Source organism: Syngnathoides biaculeatus, chromosome 17 (assembly GCF_019802595.1).
Source record: "Syngnathoides biaculeatus isolate LvHL_M chromosome 17, ASM1980259v1, whole genome shotgun sequence".
NCBI lineage: Eukaryota > Metazoa > Chordata > Actinopteri > Syngnathiformes > Syngnathidae > Syngnathoides > Syngnathoides biaculeatus.
The window spans coordinates 16,617,512-16,631,946 of record NC_084656.1 but is presented as its reverse complement, the minus strand read 5'-3'; the positions used below and the strand labels follow the sequence as shown (position 1 = coordinate 16,631,946).

Here is a 14,435-nt window from a genome sequence, read left to right as displayed (position 1 = left end):
TACATTACCGGGCAGAAGTCTAAATTTGTAGATTTGCTGAGTCTGAAATGCTATATGACCATAGACAGTTGTAACGAGAACAATGTCTCTTAGCAGAGTGCAAAACTCCACACAGGCTGAGGTGTTAGCATATACATTGAAGAAAATATGTATTTGAACAATCTGCTTTATTTATTGCAAGTTCCCACTTAGAAATCATGGAGGGGTCTGAAATTTTCATCGTAGGTGCATGTCCACTGTTAGAGAGATAATCTAAAAAGACACCAGAGACAAAATTGTGCAACTTCACACGGCTGGAAAAGGCTATGGTAAAATTGCCATGCAGCCTGGTGAAAAAAGGTCCACTGTTGGAGCAATCATTAGAAAATGGAAGAAGCTAAACAAGACGCTCAATCTCGATCGGACTGCAGCCCCATGCAAGACATCACCACGTGGGGTCTCAATGATCCTTAGAAACGTGAGGAATCAGCCCAGGACTACATGACAGGACTTGGTGAATGACCTGAAAAGAGCTGGGACCACCGTTTCCAAGGTGACTGTTGGTAATACACTAAGACCTCACATGGTTTGAAATCATGCATGGCATGGAACGTTCCCTTGCTTAAACCAGTACATGTCAAGCCCGTCTTAAATTTGCCAATGACCATTTGGATGATACGGAGGAGTCATGGAAGAAGGTTTTGTGGTCAGATGAGACCAAAATTGAACTTTTTGGTCATAATTCCACTAACAGTGTTTGGAGGAAGACGAAGGATGGGTTCCATCCCAAGAACACCAACCCTACTGTGAAGTATGGGGGTGGTAGCATCATGCTTTGGGGGTGTTTTTCTTCACATGGGACAGGACGACTGCACTGTATTAAGGAGAGGATGACCACGGCCATATATTGTGAGATTTTGGGGAGCAACCTCTTTCCCTCAGTCAGAGCATTGAAGATGGGTCGTGGATGGGTCTTTCAACATGACAATGACCCGAAGGACACGGCCAGGAAAACCAAGGAGTGGCGCCGCAAGAAGCATACCAAGGTTCTGGTGTGGCCCAGCCAGTCTCCAGACCTAAACCCAACAGAAAATCTTTGGAGGGAGCTCAAACTCCATGTTTCTAAACGACAGCCCAGAAACCTGTCTGCATCACACAAATAAATCATTAAAAAAAATCATACATTGTGATTTCTGGATTTTATTTTAAGATTATCTCTCTCACAGTAGACATGCACCTACGATGAAAATTTCAGACCCTTCCATGACTTCTAAATGGGAGAACTTGCAATATAGCAGGGTGTTCAAATACTTATTTTCTTCACTGTAGCAGAGTGTAAAACTCCACATAGGCCGAGGTGTTAGCATATAGTTATCATCTGTTTTGTTTTTTTTTGCTACTCTAGGGTGATACTATCATCTTTTATGAGATTCGGACGTGTGTTGCTAATACGCTTCTGGGGGACACTGTTCCATTGATGCCATGTTTACAGATACTGTTGCTGAAGTAACATTTTGGGTTTAATGCCCAACACTAGATTCCTTCTGTGAGACCCACTTTGGTTCACACCCACCACCACCACCTTATACATTTTCTTAAAACATGTGAAAATGAAATGAAAAATATAGATGGTGGAACACAAATATTGGAAAAACTACACTGCACAGATTGAATATATCAAATTGTACTGTATATGTGCAAAAAGCCAGAGGGAAAAGCAGCACTTAGACGTAAAATGATGGGAGCATGTCAAGAGAGAAATATCAGGGAATTATGACAAAAAGGAGGCGAGCAGAAGGCGGTAAATGAAAATGTAAAATGTGTGATTTCCATCAGATTTGTACAGACCTCGAGAATAAGTTGAGTGCCAAGGCTTATTGGCGTGCGGACTTAAATGTGATTATGCTAACTCCGGTTCTGATTGCAACACCTGCGCTCATCATGTCGTCGAGTAATGACCTCAAATTTAGCATCTCAAACAGAGATTATCCGTAATCTGATTTCTATCTCTCGAGTCACGATCGTACTTGAAAACTGGCCGTATATGCGAGCAAAAACAGCAAATTAATTTGCATGAATTCCTTTTGAGCAAACACGTTTCGTGCAAATACTGTAGATTTTTGCACCAAACAAAATGGGATCTTTAAAATGACAATTTAACAAGTCTATTCTAACAACGTAAGGGAAAGAAAGTAAATACAGCGACACCTTGAAAAACGTGTGACCCGAAGAACAAGTCTTTCCAGACAGAAGCGATGAATTTTTAAAAAATTCTTTTGGTAAAACTTTCAAACTAAACATAGAACCAAGACAATTACACATTGAATATTTAATACAACCACACACAACTTTTCCTGAGAATTGTCTGCTAGATTAACGCTCACAAAATGTTGTGAAATGCCTTCGATGGGCGTATTAACTCTTTAAACTATAACAATAATCACAGTCACATATTTTAGTTTCTCCACTGTGAAAAAATAATATTACAGCAGCTTACTGAGCTACCTACAATAGTTTTGAAACTCTTATTCATTCGTCTGCATGCTGTATTATATAAGAAACCACAGTGAATAAATCATGGCGTAGAATAAAAGAATAAAAAAAATAAAGCCCAAGTGTCATCCCTATAAACATTCTAAAATAGAAATGAAAAATACATACAGCATTATTCACTTCAATGTCTATAGGAAAAAATAAATATGAGGGGAGAGCACGTCATGCATGCGCAAAGTTGTGAAAGTGTCATTTGACATCGAAGTGGTCACCATATTGGCTGCATCTACTGCCCGTGACGTCACTCCGGACATTCGTCAGTGAAAACACGCCGTGGCTCCTACTGTAGGACACGCCCCTTCAGACACGGAAGTTGAATTCGAAGAAGAGAAAATCTCACAATCAAGTGAGGTGACCGGGGCAATATTACCCTATTGTTTCGAGCCATATTTAGATGATATGCGAATCACGGCCAAAAACGCATGTGGCCAAACCACCTCCCTGTCCGATCCACCTCTGCGCGGCGTAGATGAGCCACCCCAGCCGAAGCCTTGATCAGCGGACACGGCGCCGACGCGCACATCGACACATTTAGCACCTATGATTTACGGACGCGGATCTTTTGTCACGTTATGAAAGGATTAAGCCCCCCCCCAACTATTGTTTTTTTTTTAGTAGCTCTATACACACCTACCTGTCATTTGGAAGCCACAAAGCTCTCATCCTTTGCACCTGTGCAATCCATTTTTCAGGACGAACTCTCTTGGAAATGTTTGAAGGGTAAATCCATCCTCCCGAGTGTTCAAGCAATATCCAGCAACGCAACAAGCCGGCATTTTGGCTAACACGAAGGAACAAAGAGCTACCTTCCCGCAGGTGAAACTAATAGAAACAAACGAGTCCGCTTGAGGGCGGTCCTGCCACGTACATCACTTCCTGCTTCTTCTCAAAAACAAATCACTCGAGAGGATTTTCATGGCGGGAGTTACAAAAAGCCGTATACGTCAAAATCATGTTTTGTGGTGAAAAACCGCATGGGCCCATACCGGCTGCCATTTTTTTTTTTTTTCATTAATAACATACTAAAAATCATGCATTTTATGACAGTAGCCCTTTAACACTCTGTTTACTGTAATTGTGTTACTACTCTCTGATTTCAGAAAGTACAATCAAAGAGGCTGTTTTTTCCCCTTTGGAGATACTGAAGCATATGATTGCATTTCTATCCATTTCCGTGGGAAAAGATGATTTGAGATGCGACAAGAGTGGTCATAGAACGTATAAAATTTGTACTTCATGGCACCATTGTATTTGTTTTCACACGTACCAGAGTAAAAGTAAAACGTTGGCCAGAAAACCAGGTTGCCAAGCCATAAAAACCATTGGATTTCAGCCAAACAGAGAAAAAGAAACAAGACAAATTTATGACCGTCATGATCTTTTCTCCCAAATCCAAATATTCAAACATTAACAACACTTTTCACAATGTTTTAAAGAATATGATTTTTAAGGCCAAGCCTCGTCTACCTCTCTTGGACATCTCTTTTTTTCTCTGTCATTGTGTCCGCATGGATGATCTTTGCAACATGATGCATTAACCAGGCCACTTGTGTTTTCATCCTGTAATCTTGCAAATCAATGTTGTTGTAGCTTTTTACATGCGCGTATAAATTGGAACGCTGAAAAACACCGAGCGGCTCCCATTCAGGACCAGCCACCAACTGAGAGGACGACAAGGGCATCTATTTCGGGCGCCGAGCCTGAGGGGGCCATATTTTATTTTACAATGCTCCGTATTAATATAAACCAAACACCATGCATGGTCGCCATTAAGGGCCTGTAGATAAACAACCCCACAACACATCGTAGATTTGTGTTTTACAGAGACATTTCATTTATCTGGAGTTACATCAAAGAGGACTCCTGAGGGGGCTGGGGGTGGGGGGGACATTATGTTCACTCAGGTTGTGAACGGTACGATCATAGAAGGATTTACCAAATTTCCTGACCTGCACTTTATTTATCATCGTGCAACGGCGCCTCCGTTTTAACCCTTCAGGCGGGGGGAAAAAAAGATGATGCCCTGCCCGTGTCACGGTTGATGTAATTGCTACAGCAAACAGCAGCTGCCGAGTCAAGATGCCATCTGTAAAGGTGAACGATACACGGAAAGTATTGCTGAAAGCAGAGGGAAGTATGATGGAGCAATTAACAACGGTGACCCCAAAAATAATCAGGTGACAAGGTAGTGTAGAGCAGTGATTCTCAAAGGGTGGTCCTGGTACCATATGTCCCTGCCTACACAGTTCAGTTCTATTTGACTTTTTGCTACATTGTGCTGTATTTTTTAACTTATTTAGAAGGAATTATGGTTCACTTTCATGTGTGCAATACATTTTGATCTCATGTTGGTGTGTTAGGGTAGGTAGGTTTTATTTTCTTATATTTAAAGACAATGGTAATCTTCAAACTGCACGTTAAAGTGTAGTACAAGTGTACGTCACAGTACACTTGCCATATACTACCTATGTACAGTGAAGAAAATAAGTATTTGAACACCCTGCTGTATTGCAAGTTCTTCCACTCAGAAATTATGGAGGGGTCTGAAATTGTCATCGTAGGTGCATGTCCACTGTGAGAGAGGTCATCCAAAAAGGAAAATCCAAAAATCCCAATGTATGATTTTTTTTTAACGATTTATCTGTGCGATACAGCTGCAAATAAGTATTTGAACACCTGAGGAAAACAATGTTAATATTTGGTACAGTAGCCTTTGTTTGCAGCGACAGAGGTCAAATGTTTCCTGTAGTTGTTCACCAGGTTTGCACACACTGCAGGAGGGATTTTGGCCCATTCCTCTACATAGATCTTCTCTAGATCAGACAGGTTTCTGGGCTGTTGCTGAGAAACACAGACTTTCAGCTTCCTCCAAAGATTTTCTATTGGGTTTAGGTCTGGAGACTGGCGAGGCTATGCCAGAACCTTGATATTCTTCTTACGGAGCCACTCCTTGGTTTTCCTGGCAGTGAGCTTGGGGTCATTGTCATGTTGAAAGACTCAACCACGACCCATCTTCACTGCTTTGACTGAAGGAAAGACGTTACCCAAAATCTCCCAATACATGGTCACAGTCATCCTCTCCTTCATACAGTGGAGTCGTCCTGTCCCACATGCATAAAAACACCCCCAAAGCATGATGCTACCACCCCCATGCTTCACAGTAGGGATGGTGTTCTTGGGATGGAACTCATCATTTGTCTTCCTCCAAACACGGTTTGTGGAATTATGACCAAAAAGTTCGAGTCTTACTGATTGTATGGGGTGGATAGGTGTCTTTTTGCAGCTAACGACCTCACGTAGGTGCATCTGATTCAGGATAATACATGGAGTGGAGGTGGACTTTTAAAGGCGGACTAACAAGTCTTTAAGGCTCCCTGAGAAGGGTTGCGTCAGGAAGGGCATCCGGCGTAAAAATTGTGCCAAACATATATATGCGTTCAGCTGAGATGACACACTGTGGCGACCCCGAAAGGGACAAGCCGAAAGAAACACACACACTAACAGGTCTTTGAGGGTCAGAATTCGAGTTGATAAACAGGTGTTCAAACACTTATTTGCAGCTGTATCACACATATAAATCATTAAAAAAGAATCATACATTGTGATTTCTGGATTTTTCTTTTTAGATGATCTCTCTCACAGTGGACATGCACCTACGATGAAAATTTCAGACCCCTCCATGATTTCTAAGTGGGAGAACTTGCAATATAGCAGGGTGTTCAAATACTAATTTTCTGCACTGTAGCTCGCGTTCATTTTCTGCAGGTTTTCTGATACAATATTCAAATATTATGATTAGAATTTGTGCTACATTTACAACAGTGTTACATATTGAAATTATGCATGACTGTATTATGTAAATAAGACATTCCGTACTGATGTGAGGAGTGTTGGTTGCGTTGTGACCAGAATCCAATTAAATTACCAGCTATTTGTTCATCATTTTTGACTGGAGCAATAATTTCCAGGTGAATCAGGCAAGTCGAACTACGTCTGTGTAGGCGTGTGAATTTACAACAAGGCAGGATGCAATCAGCTCGGCAGGGGGTGGGGTCCACCCCACCCCCACCCCCCTGCAGGGGTTTAATCCTCTATTATTTAAAAGAGGGCATATCAATGGGAAAATAAGCCCAATCAAGGGGTTTGACAGGTCAATCAAATAAAAACACCAGACGAACAAAAACTCCCCAGAGGTTAATGTGCCCTTTCAAACATGCTTGTTTTGAAATTATAGTTGGTCAATGTACCGATTTATTAATGTATAGTTTCTAAAAAAAAAATGCACTAGAACTACAAAAAAAAGCATGAATATAATCACAATGTTTACCTAAATTGCAATATTCAGTTTCCTGTGATGTCTATTAATGTATTATATATGAGCCTGCATTTATATTTCTACAAACATTGCAGTCTGCACCGTGACAGTGAGAAAGCAGTGAGACTGCAGGGCTACTGCTGCACTCTCCCCAAAGATTAAATTGGACGTTAAAAAAAAAAAAAAAAGATGTTCTTATCTCCTATATTTACTTTGCTGGGATAATGAAATGTTTTGTCGTGTTGGAGTTTTGCCTCCTGTGTGGTTGACTTGTACAAATGTAGAGAAATCTTTCATGCTCACCAGCCATGTCAGCGTTGATAAGGAAAAAAATGAGATAGGAAAAAAGTGGAGGTCAGGGCAGCGCAGCGCAGCGCAGCGCCCTAGTGGTTAGCACTTCTTGCTCTGCCGTTTTAGGCTTGCGGGGCGGATCTCGTGAATGAGATTTCTTTGGATCGTCATTCAAACACAAAAACATTATCTGGACCTAAATCCAGATTCCCCCCCCCCCCCCCCCCCCACACACACACACACCCCTTCCCCTAAATGACAGTAAAAGAATGAGCTGGTTGTGAGTTGATCAGGCGGCTATTCAAAACCTGTTACACACTGCCACCTATTGAAAGCTGACAACAATGCAGGACAAATTCAAGAATTAAAACCAAGCTTCATTTTTAATGACACTAAAACAACTATCCATCCATCCATTTTCTTATCCTCACGAGGGTTTCAAATCTCATCTTTGGCCGTCCTGAGTGCAGTTTACATTTTTCCCCCGTCCTTCCACATTCCAATACTTTAAATATTCCTGAGTTGTAAATGTGAGTCGATGTTTGTTATTATCCATCCATTTTCTTAGCCGCTTATCCTCACAAGGGTCACGGGAGTGCTGGAGCCTATCCCAGCTATCAACGGGAAGGCGGTGGGGTACACCCTGAATTGATTGCCAGCCAATCGCAGGCCACACGCAGACAAACAGCTGCACTTGCAATCACTTTTTTTTATATATAATTTAGAGTGTCCAATTAATTTTGCATGTTTTGGGATGTGGGAGGAAACCAGAGTGCCTGGACACGGGGAGAACATGCAAACTCCATACAAGCGGGGCCAGGATCGAACCGGCTCCTCAGAACTGTGAGGCTAACGCTTTACCAGCTGAACCACCATGCCGCCCCCTAAAAAAAAACTAAAGACAACTAAATATATATAACTATAATAATCATTTTTGATTGAACCGTTGTTTTTTCTGTTTGTGGGTTTCTCTTAAACAACGCTTCAAAAACGTCCTGGTTGGTCCGCTAATGATATAGCAAGGCTCATTTGAATACATTTGCGTGAGTGATCAAGTCAATTAACTGATTAAATTATTAATAAATGAGCATTTCTCTGTAAATGCTCTGAACAGGTGCTGCTCTCATGCCCCTCGTGTATTATAGTGAATAATGCTGCTCAAAGGAGTTACGCCTTAGCAGTTTGTATTACCTGAAAAATGTTCTTCCATCCAGGTCGAACGAATCATACACGCTGAGGTTTAAATCCGATGAAGTCCAAATTCCTATTGATTTGGGGGAGGGGTCAATGGTTCCAGTCATTTTTTTTTTTTATCACTCCGTCACATTCCCAAAAGCAAATCATTCCTTCAACCTGCGGTAGAAACAACGGATGGAAGTGAATTTCAAGTTGGTTCCTTTGCTTTTTGTTTTTGTTTTTTTTTTTTTTGTAGCAAATTTCCAGCGAAAAAATGTTCTTTTGGAAACTTGAAAAAGCGAACAGTTGTGCAATGACTCAAGTCAATAAAATATAAACTAATCGCCCTGATGTTATGCTGAGCGGTTATATCGTATTTAATGGGCCTGCGCTTGATGGGAGGTACTTGAATTTGAATGGTTGGTACAGAATGAACGTCACATAAAAACTCTCAAACTAAAACTGCGCAGTCATAGACAACCACAGCCCGCATGCTCTGAATCAATGACATTAAAACGTCAAAATATACAAATGAAAAATAACTTGGTTTGATCTATACAGTAGCTACTCAGTTATTTGCTTGGAACATCATATTCTAAAAGACAGTAAGTAGCGTGTCATTATTTAAATGAGTCTGAAAAGAAGTTAATAAACGTCTTGCCTTTCTGATCTATAACAAACGGGATTCCAAACGTATAGAATTTATGCAACCAATATACTACCAATTTTAAGCGCAAGAAATCTTAAAATCCCGGAAAATTGTTGCACATTAAAGTGATGATGATTAACGGTTGGTGCAAATGAACAACACTCAGTGACCTTTGAAGCAACCTTTTGCGAAGAGGCCTAACCTTTCCTTTGAGGGGAAAATTCTCATTCTCGGAATCAATCAGATGAATAATAATGTGACAAATGTTTGCCCTCAGAACACCAATAAACAGGCTAAAAACAATACTAAAAATGACTAATATTTAGTCAAGCAACTGTGGGTGTTAATTGTGTGTGAGACGTTAATTTACCAAGCAAGATCTCAATTCAATGATTAACTGTGTAATTTCTTACCATAGTAAGACACTGTCATTCTAGTATTACTGGATTACTTGTGAGGATAGCAAGGACAGAGCGTATTAGTTAACGGGCCTTGAGATGGATATAAATGATATCGAATATCGTAAATGCTCAAACGGATTTTATGAGTTGAAGTGAGTCCGACTGCTTAAATGAGCCGCTAACTAGCTAGCTGCTGGCGGCGTAACATCTTTTCATGTCAGATTTGTCATTAAAAATTGCTAAAGCATTACCTGTGCGGTAAGGCACGGTGATGCAGGTGTAGAGTGTTGGGCTCACAGTTCTGAGTACTGGGGTTCAAATCCCGGCCTCACCTGTGTGACGTTTGGATGTTTTCCCCGTGCCAGGTACTCTGGTTTCCCCCCACATCCCAAAAATATGCATGAATTGGAGACTCTAAATCAGTCATTTCCAACCCTTATCGAGCCAAGGCGCATATTTTACAATTGAAAAATCCCACGGCACACCAACAAAAGTAAATGTCACCAAAAATGGATCGCTTAATTACTGTATGTAATTCCTGCCATCTAATAGAAGAGGATTTTTTTGTTGTCTGTCATCGTGCCTCACTGGCATAAATAGATGAATAAAGATAGATTATTTCTTGGAATAAATGTTTTTTTTAGCAATTACATAAAATTGGATAACTTCCCGCGGCACACCTGAAGAGCGCTCACGGCACTCTAATGTACCCCGGCACATTGTATCACATTGAATCCCTGCTCTAAATTGCCCCGAGGTGTGATTGTGAGTTCGACTGTTGTTGCCTCCGTGTGGCAGTTCGGGGTGTACCTCACTTCCTGCCCGATGACAGTTGGGATTGGCTCCAGCACTCCCTTGTGAGGATAAGCAGCTCAGAAAAAGCGTGGATGGATAACCTTGTTAGTATTTATCACAGGCAGATGATAGTTTAATCACTGGAATCATCTTTAGAAAAGTTTTCTGATAGGGAAATTAATATTTGACGATAGTTTTTTCAATGTTTGAATTCAATGTTGCTGAACTAAACTCCCAGCTAACCAAACCACATTTTACATCCTAATCTTGTTAAAATAAAAGGCACTTCTTTCGAAGAATACATTTGCTCTTTTTTTCCAGCATTTACTTTTTGGACATTACACGCGTAGCAATATAAAGCCATTTAGTTTTCCCTATGCCACTCCTTCAGTGTCTTGCGGGCTTCTCTTGAATTCCTGTAAATACATTACAGGACATTTCACAATTCACTGACATATCACTTTCTCACAAATCGTCATTAAACTGGTATTTGTCGCTGGTTTCGTGAACAAACCGACACCGTGAACGCCTGCGAGCTCTGACTGAGGGCACACTGTTCAGTCGTCACTAGCTTCCTGTGAGCTTCTTTTTTTTTTTTTTCCTCGCTAGCTCGTGTGGTCGACGTCACTACAGAACGGAGAAACGTGGATGTTGTCAAATGTCTTCTTTTTCGGGGTCTGTAGTTTGACACGGTTTTGAGAGGAAGTTCGTTCAAATAGGCGAGTGGGGTGTTTTAATTAAAAAATATATAGTAATAATGACGGGACAGTCGGCGTTGTTGCTGCGCAAACAATTAGCAGGTGAGTTAGCAAAGAGGCACGGGCTTTGTGATCTGTTGAAATAGAACGTTTAGAATTGTTTGGTTGAGATAAAGTTGGGCTTAAAAGTGTTGTCGACGGCGAAAGAGCTAGTAGCTGTTGCTCAATCGCCGGCTGGCAAATGAAACTGTTTTTGTTGCTCGAGGGCCAGTAGAACGATTCGATTCGAGCTGTCACGTGTATTCGGCAAATGCTGTTTACGTCTTATTCGCCTTTATATTGACAGTGTACGAGCTCACCTCAGCAAACGAATGTAACATTTCAGATCTGAACAAGAACCCCGTGGAAGGCTTCTCGGCGGGTCTTGTGGATGACAATGACATCTTTTTGTGGGAAGTGGTGGTCATTGGACCCCAGGATACCCTATTGTAAGTGAAGTTCACCCAGTCTCAGGAAATTGCCGATTAAAGGTTAGAAAAGATTGTTTTTCCTCAATTAATAACAACTGATCTGATGTTTGCATTTTGTAGTGAAGGAGGGTTCTTCAAGGCCACTTTAACCTTTCCCAGGGATTATCCTTTAAGGCCTCCCAAAATGAGGTTCGTCACTGAAATCTGGCATCCAAACGGTATGTTTTCGTCAACTTCAACTGGCTTAATACATCGCTTCATGTGAAACGGGTTAAGATTCCACACTGATATTCTGCTTCTTGTTTCCCCGATGTATGATGGAAAAATGAAGAAATGAGATAAATCAATTTAGAAGTGGGCAGGCGAACTTTCATTAACTCTACAAGCCGTGCTGCCTAGCGTGGGAGCTATTTGTACTTTTTTTTTCCATTTTAAAATGTCTTTTGTTTAAGATTTGTTATAATTTTGAAACAAATGTCTATGCTTTAAGACACAGGTGTCAAACTAAAAGCCCGGGGGCCCAGAGCCGGCCCCACCGCTTGATTTTATGTGGCCCTCGAAGGCAAATCATCTGTATCAACTTCCATGATTTATGTAAAAATCCGTATCAAAATTTCAAAATGTCACTTCATATAAATGATAATATTGATATATTACGAGTGGTTTTGTGTTAAACAACAACAATAGTTTAAAAAAAACATTACTCTTGATTTCTGATTCCATAACTAGTTCATAAATTTCATATGAATATCTCATGAGGCGCTCAAAGATTTTTATTTATTTATTTCATAAAGGCCCTCTGAGGGAAATTAGGGTAAAACGTGGTCCGCGATGACAATGAGTTTGCCACCCCTGCATTAAGATTTTTACAAATACTTGGAGGCATTTAAAGTGTGTGAGTTTGTATTATGCGAAATGTTATTGGCGATATATGGCCTTTTCACTGGTAATGATCATCATCTCCAAATACTAGCATTATTATTAGCATTTTTGACTACCAGTATCAGGCATTAGAAAAATAACATCGGTCTGTCTCGCAATAAGTTTCTTAACCAGCATAATTGTAAAAATAAGTTACCAATGTCGAGCGGAAATTGGAAACAGATACGTGCATGAAGTTCGACGACTTCCAATCCGTCGTAAACGTCATCTGTATCCGAGTTGAAACACACTTTATTCTGATGCTAACCTACGCAAATGGCATTAGCAAATTCAGAAATACAGGAAATATTTTTAAAAATCATTTTCAGGCAGTACGGCAGTAACTTAGCATGCTTTTCTTTGCCGCATTGCGGCATTAAAATGTGCTATCGTTGATCACTAACGCGGTAGTCAAATCATAATTGCAGTATTTGTAGGTCATGAATCTTGTGCCCTTTGACCACGTATTAGACAGTGCCGTAATCTACTAATCAACACTAACATAAAGTCATAGTCATATGGGCTTCTTCAATTTTTGAGTGATTTAAGATTTTATGGCTGCAATAAAATTGACCGTACATGTCTTGATTTATATGGTAAGACTTAATAATTTTTGGTACTCAAGGGTTTTAGCATTTTACCAAATGGTAATTTGAGATTAGCATCAAATTGCTTGCACTTTTATCCAGAATGTTACTCTCATCATGTTCAGTTTTATAGGTTGTTTGGATCTGTCAGTATCATTTAGGGTTACGTTCTCACTGAAGGGCTTGATGCCCAATTATTACGAAGTCGTTCACATCATAAAAACAAATGTGACTTCTATTCCAGACGGAATGCGTCCGTGACGTCGCACGTATGCGCACAGAACAGGATGCTGCTTTGGCAAGTGCTTACCACTTTTGTCGCGATCCAACTAGTCTCGAACTCCAGTTTCTGTTCTTGACCTTGTAGCTGTGGATCCTTTTTGAGCTAAAGCTTGATGGCATAGATTGTGACCGTTTGACCTGATTCTCCACCTTTGAGGCATTTTTTTTTTTTTTAGATGTTGAAGTTCCGCTGTACATAAATGTAATTTTTTTTTTTTTTTCTGGGTGGGGGGGGCAGTTGCGAAAAATGGCGACGTATGCATATCCATCCTGCACGAGCCTGGAGAAGACAAGTATGGCTACGAGAAGCCGGAGGAACGCTGGTTGCCAATCCACACCGTGGAGACAATAATGATCAGCGTCATTTCCATGTTGGCAGACCCCAACGGCGACTCTCCCGCCAACGTTGATGCAGCAGTAAGTCTCTCTATGACATATTCCATTGAAAAAGAACCAAATGCTCACATTTGTATGTGGCGCTTTGCAGAAAGAGTGGCGTGACGACCCTAAGGGTGTTTTTAAGAAAAAGGTTGCACGTTGTGTGCGGAAAAGTCAAGAGATGGCTTTTGATTGATGTCTCAGGTGAGTGCAACAACTTGACTGGATGGCACACAAATCACGGAAACTTGATTGGGTTGTTGTCGTTTCAGATCGAGGATGTAACAACTTGCATACCAGGAAGTCCACTCAATGACAGACGTTTACGGATTTCAGATGTAACATATCTGTACATGCCCTCTGATTTTTTTTTTTTTGCATAATCTCCTTCGATACATGCAACAAAGTCAAATCTCAAGTTTTTCTTTATATATACACCTATTTATTTTGAAATGAGAACCAGTGAAGAGGTTTAAGGGCTTTTTCCGGGGGTGGAACGCGAGGGTTACATCTGCCACACTGAGCCATGCAGCCTACAGTGCCTTTTGTAAAAACTGAGGCTTAGTGTGGTGGGGGGAAAAAAAACAAAACTGCATACCAGAATATAGTGTATAAAGTTTCTTTTACCATTTCTTTTTTTGCTTTGGCAAGTGTTAATGCAGACCACTTGGGTGATTATGTTGAAGTTAGTGGTTATGTGTGGAATAAAGTGAACCATTTTTTCTGTTCTATTTCACTTGAGTGCTTTTACACGTGCATTGGTTTTAAACATAGAATGCTAAGTGGGGAAAAAAAAATTGTTATACACTAATAATGCGCAAGTGTTACTGTAATCTGGGTTAATCCCTTGCTCTCTGATGGGAAATCCTGAAACTAAAAGATGTTTAAAATGACCTGGAAATGCCCATCACTGAAAGAATATCTGCCATTCTAGTTAATG

The 14,435-nt window shown here is 40.6% G+C and overlaps 1 protein-coding gene across 1 annotated transcript; it reads left to right on the top strand.

Moving 5' to 3' along the window:
• Nucleotides 1-10,699: 10,699 nt before the first annotated feature.
• Nucleotides 10,700-14,226, top strand: ube2g1b (ubiquitin-conjugating enzyme E2G 1b (UBC7 homolog, yeast)). The gene is made up of 6 exons (XM_061801146.1): nucleotides 10,700-10,959; nucleotides 11,243-11,345; nucleotides 11,448-11,545; nucleotides 13,356-13,534; nucleotides 13,605-13,699; nucleotides 13,768-14,226. Exons 1-5 carry the CDS (start codon nucleotides 10,917-10,919, stop codon nucleotides 13,689-13,691), a joined length of 510 nt encoding a protein of 169 aa, XP_061657130.1. The 5' UTR covers nucleotides 10,700-10,916; the 3' UTR covers nucleotides 13,692-13,699; nucleotides 13,768-14,226.
• Nucleotides 14,227-14,435: the final 209 nt, after the last annotated feature.